Source organism: Magnolia sinica, chromosome 11 (assembly GCF_029962835.1).
Source record: "Magnolia sinica isolate HGM2019 chromosome 11, MsV1, whole genome shotgun sequence".
NCBI lineage: Eukaryota > Viridiplantae > Streptophyta > Magnoliopsida > Magnoliales > Magnoliaceae > Magnolia > Magnolia sinica.
In genome coordinates this window covers 6243869-6258330 of record NC_080583.1, presented here as the reverse complement: position 1 = coordinate 6258330, position 14462 = coordinate 6243869, and the positions used below count along the sequence as shown (strand labels likewise).

At 40.4% G+C, this 14462-nt stretch overlaps 1 protein-coding gene across 1 annotated transcript in view; it reads left to right on the top strand.

Moving 5' to 3' along the window:
- Window positions 1-458: 458 nt before the first annotated feature.
- Window positions 459-14462, top strand: part of LOC131218673 (uncharacterized) — a 30505-nt gene continuing 16501 nt past the window's right edge. The window contains exons 1-5 of the mRNA XM_058213351.1: window positions 459-687; window positions 789-838; window positions 7979-8039; window positions 9163-9258; window positions 9350-9499. Of these exons, the coding sequence (XP_058069334.1) occupies window positions 553-687; window positions 789-838; window positions 7979-8039; window positions 9163-9258; window positions 9350-9499 (492 nt within the window). The 5' untranslated portion in view covers window positions 459-552. The remainder of the gene's footprint in view (window positions 688-788; window positions 839-7978; window positions 8040-9162; window positions 9259-9349; window positions 9500-14462) is intronic.

Below are 14462 nucleotides of genomic sequence, written 5' to 3'. Positions count from 1 at the left end.
TTTTACTCGGCCCGATCGAGTACGAGTCCATTATGGCTGTTAGTTAGGTGGACGGTTGGAATATTTTTCCATGCTTCTCTCTCTAAAGAGAAAGTAGGTACACGTGTTGATATATCAATCGAAACCGTCCAAATTTCACAAAATACCTTTTCTTTTAAGGGTCATAGTTCAATAATCACATTGATAGGATGATCCTAACCATCTGATCAATGTATATTTGCTGTTTTTTTCGTTGTCCATACTGATGTGTGTACGAAATAAAAAATAGATTCATCATATCATTTAAAAATTAAATAACTGGATCAAAACAATTTAACGGTCTGGATAGAGTCACACGGATGAAAAAACGTGTCATTTCTGTATGCACACGTACGATATTTCGCATTCCAGCAGAGCACGTGTAATAATTCTTCTATTTAAGACAGTCTCCTCACGGCATCCCACGAGCTTCTCGCGCCAACGTCTCGAAATGCCAAACCCCAACAACTCGCCCGCCATAAATACTCGCACGGATCGATATTTTCCGGCGAATCTCGACCGTCGAAAATCGCCATGGCTTCTTCTTCCCATGGCCCTCCGGAGATTGCGATGGAGCTCCACGCTCTCAATCGCGCGAAGCTCGTGCATTCCTTCCGCCAATATCTCAAAGCTTCGTCACTTCCCCTCTTCGGTTTCATCCTGTTGCAGGTCAGATACCTTTCTCGATTTTCTCCTCAAATAGTATTCTCGGCATACGAGAAATTGATGTTCAAATTGAAATTGACATTGAGCTTTGTAATTTCTCGCAGGGCGGCGGGGAGCAGTCGCGGTACTGTTCCGATCATGTACCTCTCTTCAGGTAAGCCGCGTGCTACCATTTTACAAAAAAACCGCTGTAGTGCGCTGGAGTTCCCCAAATTGTAGTCCTCTTGGGTGACGATCCTGGGCGATGACCACCTACTGGTGATCGGAACTGTTCATTCTGTTGGCGGCACTGCTGATGGGTCTTGGTGCAAGAGTTCCACTGATTTGATGCTCTCGTGGGCCGGCAGCTGATGCTTTACTTTCAATGAGCAGAAGTTCGTTAGCTGGATGGAGCTGATTTGTGCGCTTTTTGCACCATTGATCGTATATGGTGGGCCCCACTGGGTGAACTGTCCTGATTACTGGGGTTGGAGCTCATGTACAGTGGAGATGACACGTACTATGAGTTTTACGTGTTTTTCAACATTTGAAGCCATGCCCCTGATGAGTTCACTCATCTAACACTTACATTCTCTTAAAACTTCAATGTCTTGAGATAATTCTGATGGGTTTGGAACATCTTGGATCTTGGGAGTCTTGAGAGGAGTTGGGACTCTTAACAAGATCTTTGAGTGATGTCCACTTGATGTGTCTCTTGTCGACATGGATTGCCAACTTGTCCGAGTCGATTCGGACTTAGTTGAGTCCGATTCGGTTCGGCACCACGAGTTAGCGTTGCAAATATCCTTGATTTGGAGTTGGTCGAGTCCGAGACAGTTTGGGACCATGAGTCAACTTTGGAAATATGCTCAGCTCGGACAAATCACCATGGAGTCTTCAACTCAGGACCGAATGACTGTATCTGCCCCCCCAGCTGATGGAGGACTGAATGAGTCGGTTCTACTCACCGAGTCTTCAATCCATGCTCGTGGATATGCCTCATTATTTTGGAGTTTTATTCAAAATTTGAAGTCACACCTTTTGATAAGTCCGTGCTTCTAGTGCTTACATTCTCATGACCTTCAGTTTTGCGACGTAACTTTGATGGCTTGAATTTACTAAGCCAAATGATTGGATTGTATGGTTGAAAGATTTGTCTGAGTAGGACCTCTAACATACAATGCATTAGTTTCTCAACAAACGGCTGCCATGCTGATGAATGATTGTTTGATCAAGTACATAGTGGTCCCATTGTTAGTCTATCTAAGACCAGGGCCATCAAATTGTGAATCAAGCCCAAATCAGGTCCATTTGAGGGTCTTGATTAAACATCAAACTGTCTAGATTGAAGATCTGGACCATACAATCATTAAATGTCTTTAGATTGAATATATAGATCACATTGAGGTTCCATGTTAATCTAATGGGATATGAGTTCTAGATCAATGGTCTTATTCGATAGTGAGATTTACAATTCCATAAGGTTTATCATTTAATTAATTATCTGAGTTAGAGTTAACTTTGGGAAAGCATGATTGAGCAAAGACTAGTGCATGAGACAAATGTATTGGAAAATCAATTTGGTTTCATGCCAAGGAGGTCTACCACTGAAGCTATTTCTTACTTGACAATTGAGGGAGAGGAGGAAGAATCTCCACATGGTCTTTATTGACTTAGAGAAAGCTTACCATATGATCCTTAGAGACTTAATCTGGTGGGTATTGGGAGAGAGGAGTTTAAGGAGGATATATTGACGTGATTAAGGATATGTATGAGAGAGCACTAACAAATGTGAGGACCACTAGTGGAGAGACAAGTGAGTTCCCAATTACCGTAGGCTTGCACTGGGAGTCAGCTTTGAGCTTGTACTTTCATATTGGTTATAGTCTTATAGATGAGTTAATGGGGCATTTGTTGGAAGAGATCCCATGATGCATGTTGTTTGCAGATGACATAGTTTTGATTGACATGACGTGGGGGGGAAGGCTAGATTTACAGAGAGGTGCTTTAAAATGTAAAGGATTTGAAATTAGTTGGACTAAAACAAAGTATATGGAGTGCAATTTTAGCAACAATAAGAGTGGGAGAGAGGAATTAGTAAAGATTGTTGATGCAGGACATGAAAATTAAATATGATATGCGAGATTTCAGGCTTAAGATCACGTTAGTTCAGAAATAATTACACAAATTCCATATCCCGCATGAAAGTCCAAACATTCAATTAAGGGGAGTCTATGTAGGTCTAGGCCTACACGTGATAGGGTTGGATCAATAAAAATTATGAACCAAACGATACTCAAAGATAAGAAATAATCATCCACACATGCATAGTAATCAGTCCCTAATCCAAGGGATTAGGAAAATTCCAATTCGGGGAACCCTATGGTAAGAAAATGGGCATAAAATTAGAGATTTGAGTAATTTAGGGTTAGGTTTAGGAATTTTGGATGGAAGCGGAGTGAAGGAGAAGAGAGACGAACCAGAGAAGTACCGCACGCGTGGACAACAACAATGGCCCAGACGCATGTGCGTGTGATCCCGGCCGCACGTGTGTGGGACCCACTATTCAGAAAAAGGCCACCTTGGCCTTGGCCGGCCAGGGATGGACTCCAAAATCTCCAAATCTCAGCTTGATCCGATTTACGGTTTGTGTGTGGTGCTCCGTCGAAGTTTCAGCCCTCTTGTAGGGCCAGATTCTTAAATTCTGATGTGGGGAGGAGAATTACTATAATAAATAATTGATTCGAAGTGTAGATGATGGGGTGAGATGAGAAGAAGGGATGGTAAAAGATGGGTAGTAGAGATAGCGATGGATGGGGGCGACTCGGGATAGATGTGGCTTCGTACCACCGTAATTAACCCTTCGATGAAGGGAGGGCTTCGCATCCAATTAGGCTTTACAACTCAGAGAGTAGGAAAACGTAGAATTTTTATTAATCTTCAATGAATCAAAAGAACTACAAGGGGTGCCTATTTATAGGAAAACCCTATACCCTAAAACTCGCACCATATACGCAACCTATTACTTGGTGATGAAGTAAACTAAAATAAAAACCAAACAAAGAAATCTAAAGTGTTCATGATATTTTAAATAATAACAATAATCAAAACCTAAAATATGAAATCAATCCGACTAGTGGGCTATGATCATGATATCCCATGGCGGGCTTTTCTTGATTGTCAGGCCCACGCTTTTGAATCAAAACTTCGTCTCTTAATTAGGAGGCCCTCCATGGACATTGTCATTGATCCAGATCGACAGTGGGGTCCTCCTACTTCTGGCGTACGTGCGTAGGGGGCGGTGTGCGTGTGCGTGTGCGCGTGATGTCCCCATCAATTGTTGACCAAGAAGTTTCTCAAAATGAACACTTTCGATATCTTGGGTTGATAATTCGTGAGAGTGGAGAGATTGAGAAGGACATTACTTGTAGAATTCAAGTATGGTGGAAGAAATAGAGATGTGCCTTTGGAGTTTTATGTGATTGTTGTGTACTATTGAAATTGAAAGAAATTTTTCATAGGATGGCTATAATACCAGCCATGCTTTATGGGACAAAATGTTGGGTAGTCAAGGAACAACATGTCCATAGGATGAATGTAGTTGAAAAGATGTTGAGATGGATGAGTGGCAAGACAAGGAATGATAGAATTAGAAATGAATGCATTCTTGGGAATTTAGGAATGGCACTAATAGGTAACAAGATGAGGGAAAGTAGACTTATGTGGTTTGGTCACGTGCAATGGAGAAAAAAAACTGCGTTGGTTAGAAAGAGTGAGTTGGTACAGGTTGAAGGCTCTAAAAGGGCAAGGGGAAGGCCCAAAAGGACATGGGTGGAGGTAGGAAGAAAAGACTTGATGACCTATGGCCTAATTGAAGTTATGCACCCTAATGGACTGGAATGGCGAAAAGTGGCTCATGTAGCTGACCCCAATTAGTTGGAATAAGGCTTAGATGATGATGATGATTAGAGGTAGTGTTTGTCATGACTTGTTGAACATTTTCTCCATTTAGGTCTTGTTTGGATTGGTGGAATCCAAAAAGACACTTAGAAAGGAAAGCGTTACATCCGAGGAAAACCATGCATAATGAAATCCGTGGAAATGAATCCTAAAAAGGTTGTTTGTTTTAGTTTCCATGTAAATGTGGAACAATCAATGGTCAAAAGTAAAATCTTTCTCTTGGTAAGTGTGGAAATGAGGAATCGAGTTTTATAGAGGGAAAGGAAATTCCCTTTTTTTGAGGAACACCATAGAAAGGAAAACAATTTTCCACAGGTATAATGTTGCAATCAACGGAAAATGTCACATTTGCGGAAACGTTTTCTTTTCCATGGCTACCTTTTTGTATTCCACCAATCCAAACAGGCTCTTAGTACCTTCTTCACTTATATGGGGCCACTTTTAGGGTTATAAAAGGTGTTAGAACGGTGTGGAACTGGTCTAATTTGAAAATTACTGAGTTAGCTCTCAAACGAGACCATGATCATGCAATTTATCATTGGAGTGATCTATGACCAATTACCAAAAGCATATATTGTTGTGATAATATTCACAAATATTTTAGACATTTCAATATTTTATTGATATGTAGGTAATGATAGAAGCATGGTTCAAAATTCTGAAGACTCGACTTGATTTCCAGCAGGGTGCTAGGGTCGGGTGGACTCGAAGACTTAGATGAGTCTTTACTTGATTCGATTTGCTATTTAGAAATTAAGTTAATAATATTTAAAGTAGTACTTAATGTGTGAAATAGTTATACATATGCAAAATATATAAAATTGTAAAAAAAAATGATAAGCTTGTGGTGCACTGGTTATAGACCTCTCTTGTAGAGGTTGGGGGTTCAAAAGTTGCCCCTTTCTTTTCATGAACAAGAATTGTTTCCCAACGGAGTGATTGGGTTTGAGTCATTGCAAGTCACTCCAAGTCGACTGAGTCAGCGAGTGAGTCCTCGCAAGTCGTGTCAAGATTTAATCACATTCATCATTAGGGCTGTCAACAGGTACCCAATGTATCCAATCCAAATTTTTTTTTTTTTACGGGTGCGGGTCCATTTTTTCATGCCCATTGAACAGACTGGTTTGGTTAAGATCAGGTTGGGTCAGGTTGGGTTTTGGTTGGGTCTGGGCTGGGTACTTGGGTAACTAATAATAATATTATATATGTATATATTAATATAATATACCGATTATTCAACAATTGAATGAGGTCTGCAAAGCCTATATGCATGTATAAGAGAGTCCATCTACTTGCCAGTTGTCACCCATGTGTTAGCATGGTGGATGTGTGTGAGGTCCAAGTGTTACATGCCCTTATCAGACCTGGATGCTATCCAAACTCGAGGTCTGAGGACTCAACACATACTCGATGAGTATCAAACCGCACTGGATCTGTATCTAAGTCCCTGGGACCTCAAATATGGTACCTGGACCTGGACCCAATCCTATTAGGCAGATATTACCTGAACCTGACCTGTTGGCAACGCTACTCATCATAGAGTTTCCTATTGACTTGAACTAGGCCAAGTTTTGACTTTTGAGTTAGTCGCCGAGTTTTAGAATTATGATTAGAAGCATTGAAACCCTGATTAAATTGAGGTTTCCTTTTGCCTCTAGAAAAAGTTATATAAACATATCAAGAATCTTTTATGGGGATATTTTGATCATGGATTGAATACAAGTTTCTCTGAGTTTCTTAAGTGTTAATTTCCTAATCCCTTCCATGTGTTGCTTCCCCTAGCATTAGTTGCTCTCCTTTAGCATTCATTGCTTCCTATCCATCACAATTCAATTCACATGTGTACTAGTTTTAACTAGTAGGAATGTGCATACTGTCCTTTCTATGGACTTCCATTGATCTTGTTACCTATTGAAGGATCTTGGAGCTGCAATTTAGCGTCTTCAAATCTATTCAAATAGATTTTATTTCTTCAATTTGGTTGCATCACGTGCGCCCCCTAATCAACAGATTGGATTCGGTAGACACCACAACTTCAATGTGTCAACATAGAGAAAACTAATATTTTCATTTGCATTTTCCTGAATTGCTCTTTTCCTTTATTATTTCTTTCCATAGCCCAGGTTGTTGTTGTTCTTAGATCAAATTGGCCTTTATTATTTGTTTTTCAATTTGGCAGTGCTCGATCAACTGTTATGTGTTGGTTGTGCTCATTGTGAGAAGCAGTTGGAAATTTGTAGATGTGTGATGATGTGTTTGTTTAGAAATATTGTAGTAAGCATCAGGCTTATTTCTTAGACACCAGCGCAGTTAGCATCCAAAAGACTGAAAGCTCAAGATTGAGGGAGCGTTTGGATGCACTCCAAATTGTGAGTGGAATGGATGTTCTGGTGAACAGTGGGTTTATGCATTTGGGGTAGCTTGGGAGACCACACAGTATGTGGGATACCAGTTTTCAGCATGAAATATGTTGCAAGAGCATTTCAGGTAAAAGGTGAAGGGTTTTGCATATTGAGTTGGTGGAAAAGCAATCCACCTGCCCGACCTTTCTGTGATATCCAAACGCAGCCTTAATGTTCTTTTATTATTATTTTTTGTTGAAGATTTCAAGAAAAGAGAAGAAAAGGGAAATGGGTGGTGGCCAAAACCCATCAAATAGAATATGAAAGGAAGATTGGCTTAAGAATGAAGAGTTGCAAATCAAACTTCCTATTCACATGGCTTTATGTCATTAAATTTGCACTCAAAGAACTATTGAAAGCAGTATTCCCACAGCAAGAATAGTCTCTTATCATCAAATTTCATCATGAGGTCTTCAAGGACGCACTTCTCTCTCCTGTGCAGACTCAGTGGCATTCAAATCATCCTTTTCAACCAAATGCAAAGTGGTAAGCAAAAGCAGTAGCTTCTGTAACAGTGTGATCTTTAATCTCAAGCAGGAACAAATGGAATGTGACAATTGAGTCATAACTGAATAATATGGAAGACATGGGAAGCTGATCACCTGGATTTTGAATCATACGACGCAGTTCCATTGATTCTTGTGCTTCTAGTATCTGCTATGTATCTTACATGTATGTAGTTTTTTCTACGATTCTTTGTAGAAATGGATGCTTCTCAATTTGTTTTTTCCCTGTGGAAAAATTAGGGCACTGATTGTCTTGTTGGACAACTCCACCCTACACAGTCAGAGGGACTATATTTCAGATTTTTGGTAGAAGAGGATTGTCCTTTAACATGGGTTATACCGTATGCTGTCAGTTAGAGTAGGATTTTACTGTATGGTTCCTAGATTTTCGTTTGAAAATTACAGATGACTGTTCTCTAATTTGAACCCAATTTCTTCATTTTGCAGGCAGGAGAGCTATTTTGCATATCTATTTGGAGTAAGGGAGCCTGGCTTCTATGGAGCAATTGTAAGTTTTACTTTCTTTCCTTTTTTCTGTGATGTGGGAAATATGTTTCTTGGCAGTTCTTGACGCATACATGGGTTTGCCTTACTTAAAACTATCTAAAAATGTATTTTATGAGTATGCTGAAATGTTGTTTTACAGATTCAGTATATATTTTGAGTTCTATATGCTTGATTGAACTAATGCTGTATGCCTGTATCTATGCATGTAGGCATGTATATACATAAATACACATGTATGCTTGTACATATGAACATACAAATGTATGCATGTACATATGCATGTCTGTATGTATACGTGCATGCATGTTGCCCATATTAGATAGTTAATATAGAGGTTACATATAAACAATGGAAAAATCCACTTTACCAGGTTAAATGGTTTTGGGTAGCCAATGGGTTTCCATCAAATAGTTTATGGCCGGAAGAGATGCCACGCTTTTGTCATGAATCATGATCAATCATTTCTTTAGCCAGGTTGTTAGTGGCACGCATGTTGGAGTTTTATTGCATTTTCTGTTGACATCATAAGGAGAAGACTTGTTTGGACCCTGAGACATTGATGGGATGCACTTCCATCTTAACTAGTCATGTATATTCGGTCATCTCTTGTGGCATTGTAGCTGAGGATAAGTGAAGGTCACAACAGGGCAAGATTTTATGGTTTGGTTTACTTTTCTCCATTTCTGAATTGGGTGATCTTTATTAATATATGTATTGATCATATCCATCCACACCCTTCAATAGATTAAACCCTCAGTGGACTTTGACAAGTGTGTATCTCTGGTTTCTCAACATCACAGCCACCGAATCTTTGTTGTAGTGCATTTCGGTATTGTCGCTAAAAATGATTATTTGCACATTGAAACTCCCCTTCTGCAATTCATAACCGTCTAACTCTATTTGGGGCCCACTGATTGTTCACTCTACACTGAACGCACCATTTACTATCATATAACTCTAGGGTTTATGACTACTAGACAATGCGCCAGTGGTTCGTTTGAGACTCAGGAGTTGTTAAATTCATGTTAATGGACAGGTTTCATATAATAGCATTTATTTATAATTGTTCCTTTTCTTTCCAGATACTGAACATATTCTGAAATTTATACAATTGTCCTCTTCAGGATGTATCCATTGGGAAATCTGTTCTTTTTGCACCAAGGTTAACTGAAGATTATGCCATTTGGTCTGGCAAGATAAAACCATTATCCTCTTTCAAGGTGATGGTGTTTTTTAACTGTCTATGTTGGGCATCATATCTTTTTATGATTTTGTTTCCAAACATGTGTACTGTATGATTTGTCTTTACAGGAAAGGTATATGGTGAGCTTGGTATGCTACAGTGATGAGATTACTGAAGTGTTGAAAAGTCATTACCGAGGCCCTGGAAAACCTTTGCTATATCTCTTACATGGGCTCAACACTGACAGCAATAAGTTCTCCACGCCAGCCAAATTCGAGGTGCTTTTGTATTTCTTTTAAACCCAAGATCAATATTAGGTATGATATATAGATTTATCTTTCCTATCCATTGTTCGAGTAGCTTTTTTTATTTTTAAAATTTTTTAAATGTAATTGTATTTAGAGGGTACGCAGAATGTGACGTGGCTTATGCCAATTCAGCACAATTTCTTATAGGATATGTATAAGATTAAAATTAACTATTTTCCCCCTTTTCTGAATTATTTAATTATTTTATGTTAGAATCTTAATGTGAATTTCATTGAACTTTTGGATTTGATTTTCATAATCCAAATATACCAGATATGACCAGGTGGTGGCATGACTTTCTAGTTGATAATCCTTCTGATATTAGACTAACAAGCTTTACTTGAGGGGAAATGCAAGATAGTGACAGTTTCAACACCTTTTATAAATTTCTTCATTCCTTAAGGTTTTGATCCATGTTCAATGGATACAAGTCCAACCCCAAGTCCAAAAACCACGCCCAGTCCTGGGATCATATCCAAGCCCACAAAGGTCCAGGCCCAAGCACAAGAATAAGAGCCAAGCCGAGGTCCATATCCAAGCCCATATCCATAACTTGCATCTGGTCCTGCCCAAGTGCCTAGTGACCATGGTTAAAAGACTTGGCGATTCGACCCGACTCCTTCCGTCATAAATCGAGTTGCGACTCACTTGAGTTGGGGTTGAATCAACCTAACTCACCTGAGTTAGAGGTGACTTGTTGATGGGGACATCATGCGCACACGCGTACTCACGCTGCCCCCCTACGCACGTACGTACGTAGAAAGAGGACCCCACCATCGATCTGGCTCGATGACGACGTCCAGGGAGGGCTTCCTAGCTAGAAGTCAAGTTTTGGTTCAGAAAAGTGGCCCGATAATCAAGAAAAGCCTACTATGGGATCTCATGATCGTGGCCCACTCGTCGGATTGGTTTTATATTTTAGGTTTTGCTTATTGTTATTATTTAGAACATTGTGAATGCTTTAGATTTCCTTGTTTGGTTTTTATTTTAGTTTACTTCATCACCAAGTAATAGGTGTCGCACATGGTGCGAGTTTTTGGGTATAGGGTTTTCCCTATAAATAAGCACCCCTTGTAGTTCTTTTCATTAATTGAAGTTAATAAAAAATTTCTGCTTTATTTTTCTGCTCTCTTCGTGAGTTGTGGAAGAATTCAAAAGTGGGTGCGAAACTCTCCCTTTTCAAAGGGCTAACTACCGTGGTGTGAAGCCACATCGATCCCAATTCACCCCATCTTCCATCATCTTTTTTTCTATCTTCCCCCACCATCCATACTTCGAATTTGTCCTTTTGTTACATCAGATTTCTTTATTACAGCAGGTTTCCAGATTTCGGCCCGCAGGCGAGCTGAAACTTCGGCGGAGCACCACGCACAAACCGTACATCGGATTTAGCTAATCTTTGGGAGTTTTGGAGTCCATCCCTGGCCGACCAGGGCCAAGGTGGCCTTTTCCTGAATAGTGGGCCTCACACACGTGCGGCCGGGATCACACGCACGTTCGTCTGGGCCATTGTTGCTGTCCACACGCGGGATCATCTTTTGGCTCAGGTTTTTATCATCTTTTATCCTCTTATAGCCGTTTTTCATGAATCCTAACCCTAGATTACATGATCCCTAATTGATTTGCCCCTTTTTATCACCTTAGGGTTCCTTGAATTGAAATTAGGGAATCCCTTGGATTAGGGACTGGTTTTTATGCATGAGTAGTTGATTTTATTTCCCTTTGACATCGTTTGGTTTATAATTTTTATTGGTGCAGTCCTAGCCTGTGTCGGCTTGGACCCGCATAGATTTCCCTTTTTAATTGAATGTTTGGATTTTCATGTGGGACGTGGAATTTGTGTGATTGTTTCTGAATTGGTAGGATCTAAGCCTGAAATTTTGCATATCATATTTAATTTTTCATGTCCTGCATCAAATTTGGTATCAAAGCCTAGGGTTCTTGTAGGGGAATTCATTACATGTTTAGGGTTTGGTTGTTTATGTCCATTACGCATCAATTCTCATCATATATGGCTGTTTAGAGGTCCATAAACCCTGAAATAAGCTGCTGAAATTTTCTGTTATCCCCTTATTTGAATTATTTTAGAAATTAACTTAATTTTCTATTTCTAGGTTTAGAAACTTTCCTTTTCTGTTTTTTTTTATAAACTAATTTTTTAGAAACTCTCTTAATTTGTTTTTAGAAACTAATTTCCTTTCCTTTTTCTTTTTTAGAAACTAATTTACTTTCCTTTTTCTTTTTTAGAAACTAACTTACTTTCTATTTTTAGCAACTTTCCTTTTTGATTTTTCTTTACAAACTAGGTTTTTTTTTAGAAACTTTTCTAATTTGGTTTTTTTTTTTTTTTTTTTAGAAGCTTTCCTAATTTGTTTCTTTAGAAACTTTCCTTTTTCATTTTTAGAAACCAAGTTGTTTTTCTTTAGAAACTTTCCTAATTTGTCTTTTTAGAAACTTTTGGTTGGCACCCTACACTAAACACGGAACAATTGCAAGAGTCACTAAACAAGTTGTCCCAGAAGTTGGAGTTTATGATTAAGTGCTTGGAAATGAACCAATGCTTTGAGTAGCTTGATGAACGCATTGCCCGACTAAAGACTATCGCCAGGACAAACCCCACCATTGGGGTAGATGTCCAATCTCAGGCAGGTGGCCTGAAGGATAGACCAATGAATGGAGTTGGCCAAGGAATCAGTTATGGGCGTGCACCCATGTACCCACCCCATGAGGGACATCAAGACCACTATTTTGAGGGGTACAACATGTGTAGTCTTGTGACTGGAGAGAGTGCACCAGATGTTAGTGTAGAGTTACCCACTAAGGTCATTCCGGTAGTGGATGAGTTTCGTGATGTTTGTCCTGATGATTTACCAGATGAGTCCCCTAGGAGGGATATAGAGCACACCAGAACATAGGACACCGTAATACCTACAACCGAGTTTACGTTGAATAATTTTGTCGATAGGTCCACAGGTCTAAGTCCTCGTGAAGTCGTTACTGATTATAAACCTAGGAAACTTATTGATCTTGTCCCTATGTCACTGTCTCATAGGCCGTCAGAGTCTGCAGAGTCTTTTGCGCATCACATTTATTCATGGCATCAAGAAATCAGGCAGAAGATCATGACTAATAATGAACATTGCACATTTTCTACAGACCAATATAAATGTTTCAAAGGATTCAATATTGGGGACTCTGTGATGGTCTGCATCAGGCCCGAGCGATATCCTTCGAGGGCCGTTCGTAAGTTACATGCGTGAAGCGCTGGACCCGTCAAACTTATAAAACGAAACGGTCTCAATGTGTATGAGGTAGATCTTCCACCTTCCATGAGAATTAGTTTCACATCCGATGTGGAGGATTTAATTACTTTTCAGGGGACCATTGATACTTTGTCCGGCCCTTCGCCTACCCATCCTGATTCCCCATATTTATCCCTTGAACCATGACCCATTTCCAACCCATTTTCCCAGCCTCTACCTTCCATATCTACTTTTCCTAACATTTCTTCCTAGCCTCTACCTCCCATACCTACCCTTCCCGACCCATTTTCCCAGCCTCTACGTCCCATACCTATCCGTCCCGACCCATGTTCCCAGCCTCTACCTCCTATACCTACCCGTCCCGACCCATCTTCCCAGCCTCTACCTCCCATACCTATCCTTCCCGACTCATTTTTCCAGCCTCTATCTCCCATACCTAACCTTCACACACCCAAAAAGGAAATAGAGGATATCCTGGACCATCAGATAGTTTCAACGTCGGACGGCGGGTTTCAGAAGTACGTGGTTAAATGGAAGTCACGCCCAGCTTCAGACAGCACGTGGCTCACTGAGGAGGAGCTTCAGAGACTTGATCCTGACATCCTGGAGCGGTTCAGGAGTTTTATTTCGCCAGTGGCGAAATCTTTGCAGCCGGGGAGAATTGATGGGGACATCACGCGCACACGCGCACTCACGCCGCCCCCTACGCACGTACGTACGTAGAAGGAGGACCCCACCATCGATCTGGCTCGATGACGACGTCCAGGGAGGGCCTCCTAGCTAGAAGTCAAGTTTTGGTTCAGAAAAGTGGCCCGATAGTCAAGAAAAGCCCACCATGGGATCTCATGATCGTGGCCCACTCGTCGGATTAGTTTTATATTTTAGGTTTTGCTTATTGTTATTATTTAGAACATCGTGAACGCTTTAGATTTCCTTGTTTGGTTTTTATTTTAATTTACTTCATCGCCAAGTAATAGGTGTCGCACATGGTGCGAGTTTTTGGGTATAGGGTTTTCTCTATAAATAGGCACCCTTTGTAGTTCTTTTCATTAATTGAAATTAATAAAAAATTCCTGCTTTATTTTTCTACTCTCTTCGTGAGTTGTGGAAGAATTCAAAAGTGGGTGCGAAGCCCTCCCTTTTCGAAGGGCTAACTACCGTGGTGCGAAGCCACATCGATCTCAATTCACCCCCATCTTCCATCATCTTTTTTTCCATCTTCCCCCACCATCCGTACTTCGAATTTGTTCTTTTGTTGCATCAGATTTCTTTATTACAGTAGGTTTCCAGATTTCGGCCCGCAGGCGAGCTAAAACTTCGGCGAAGCACCACGCACAAACCGTACATCGGATCGAGCTGAGATTTGAGGGTTTTGGAGTCCATCCCTGGCCGACCAGGGCCAAGGTGGCCTTTTTCTGAATAGTGGGCCCCACACACGTGCGGCCGAGATCACACGCACGTTCGTCTGGGCCATTGTTGCTGTCCACACGCGAGATCATCTTTTGGCTCAGGTTTTTATCCTCTTTTATCCTCTCATAGCCGTTTTTCATGAATTCTAACCCTAGATTACATGATCCCTAATTGATTTGCCCCTTTTTATCACCTTAGGGTTCCTTGAATTGAAATTAGGGAATCCTTTGGATTAGGGACTGATTTTTATGCATGAGTAG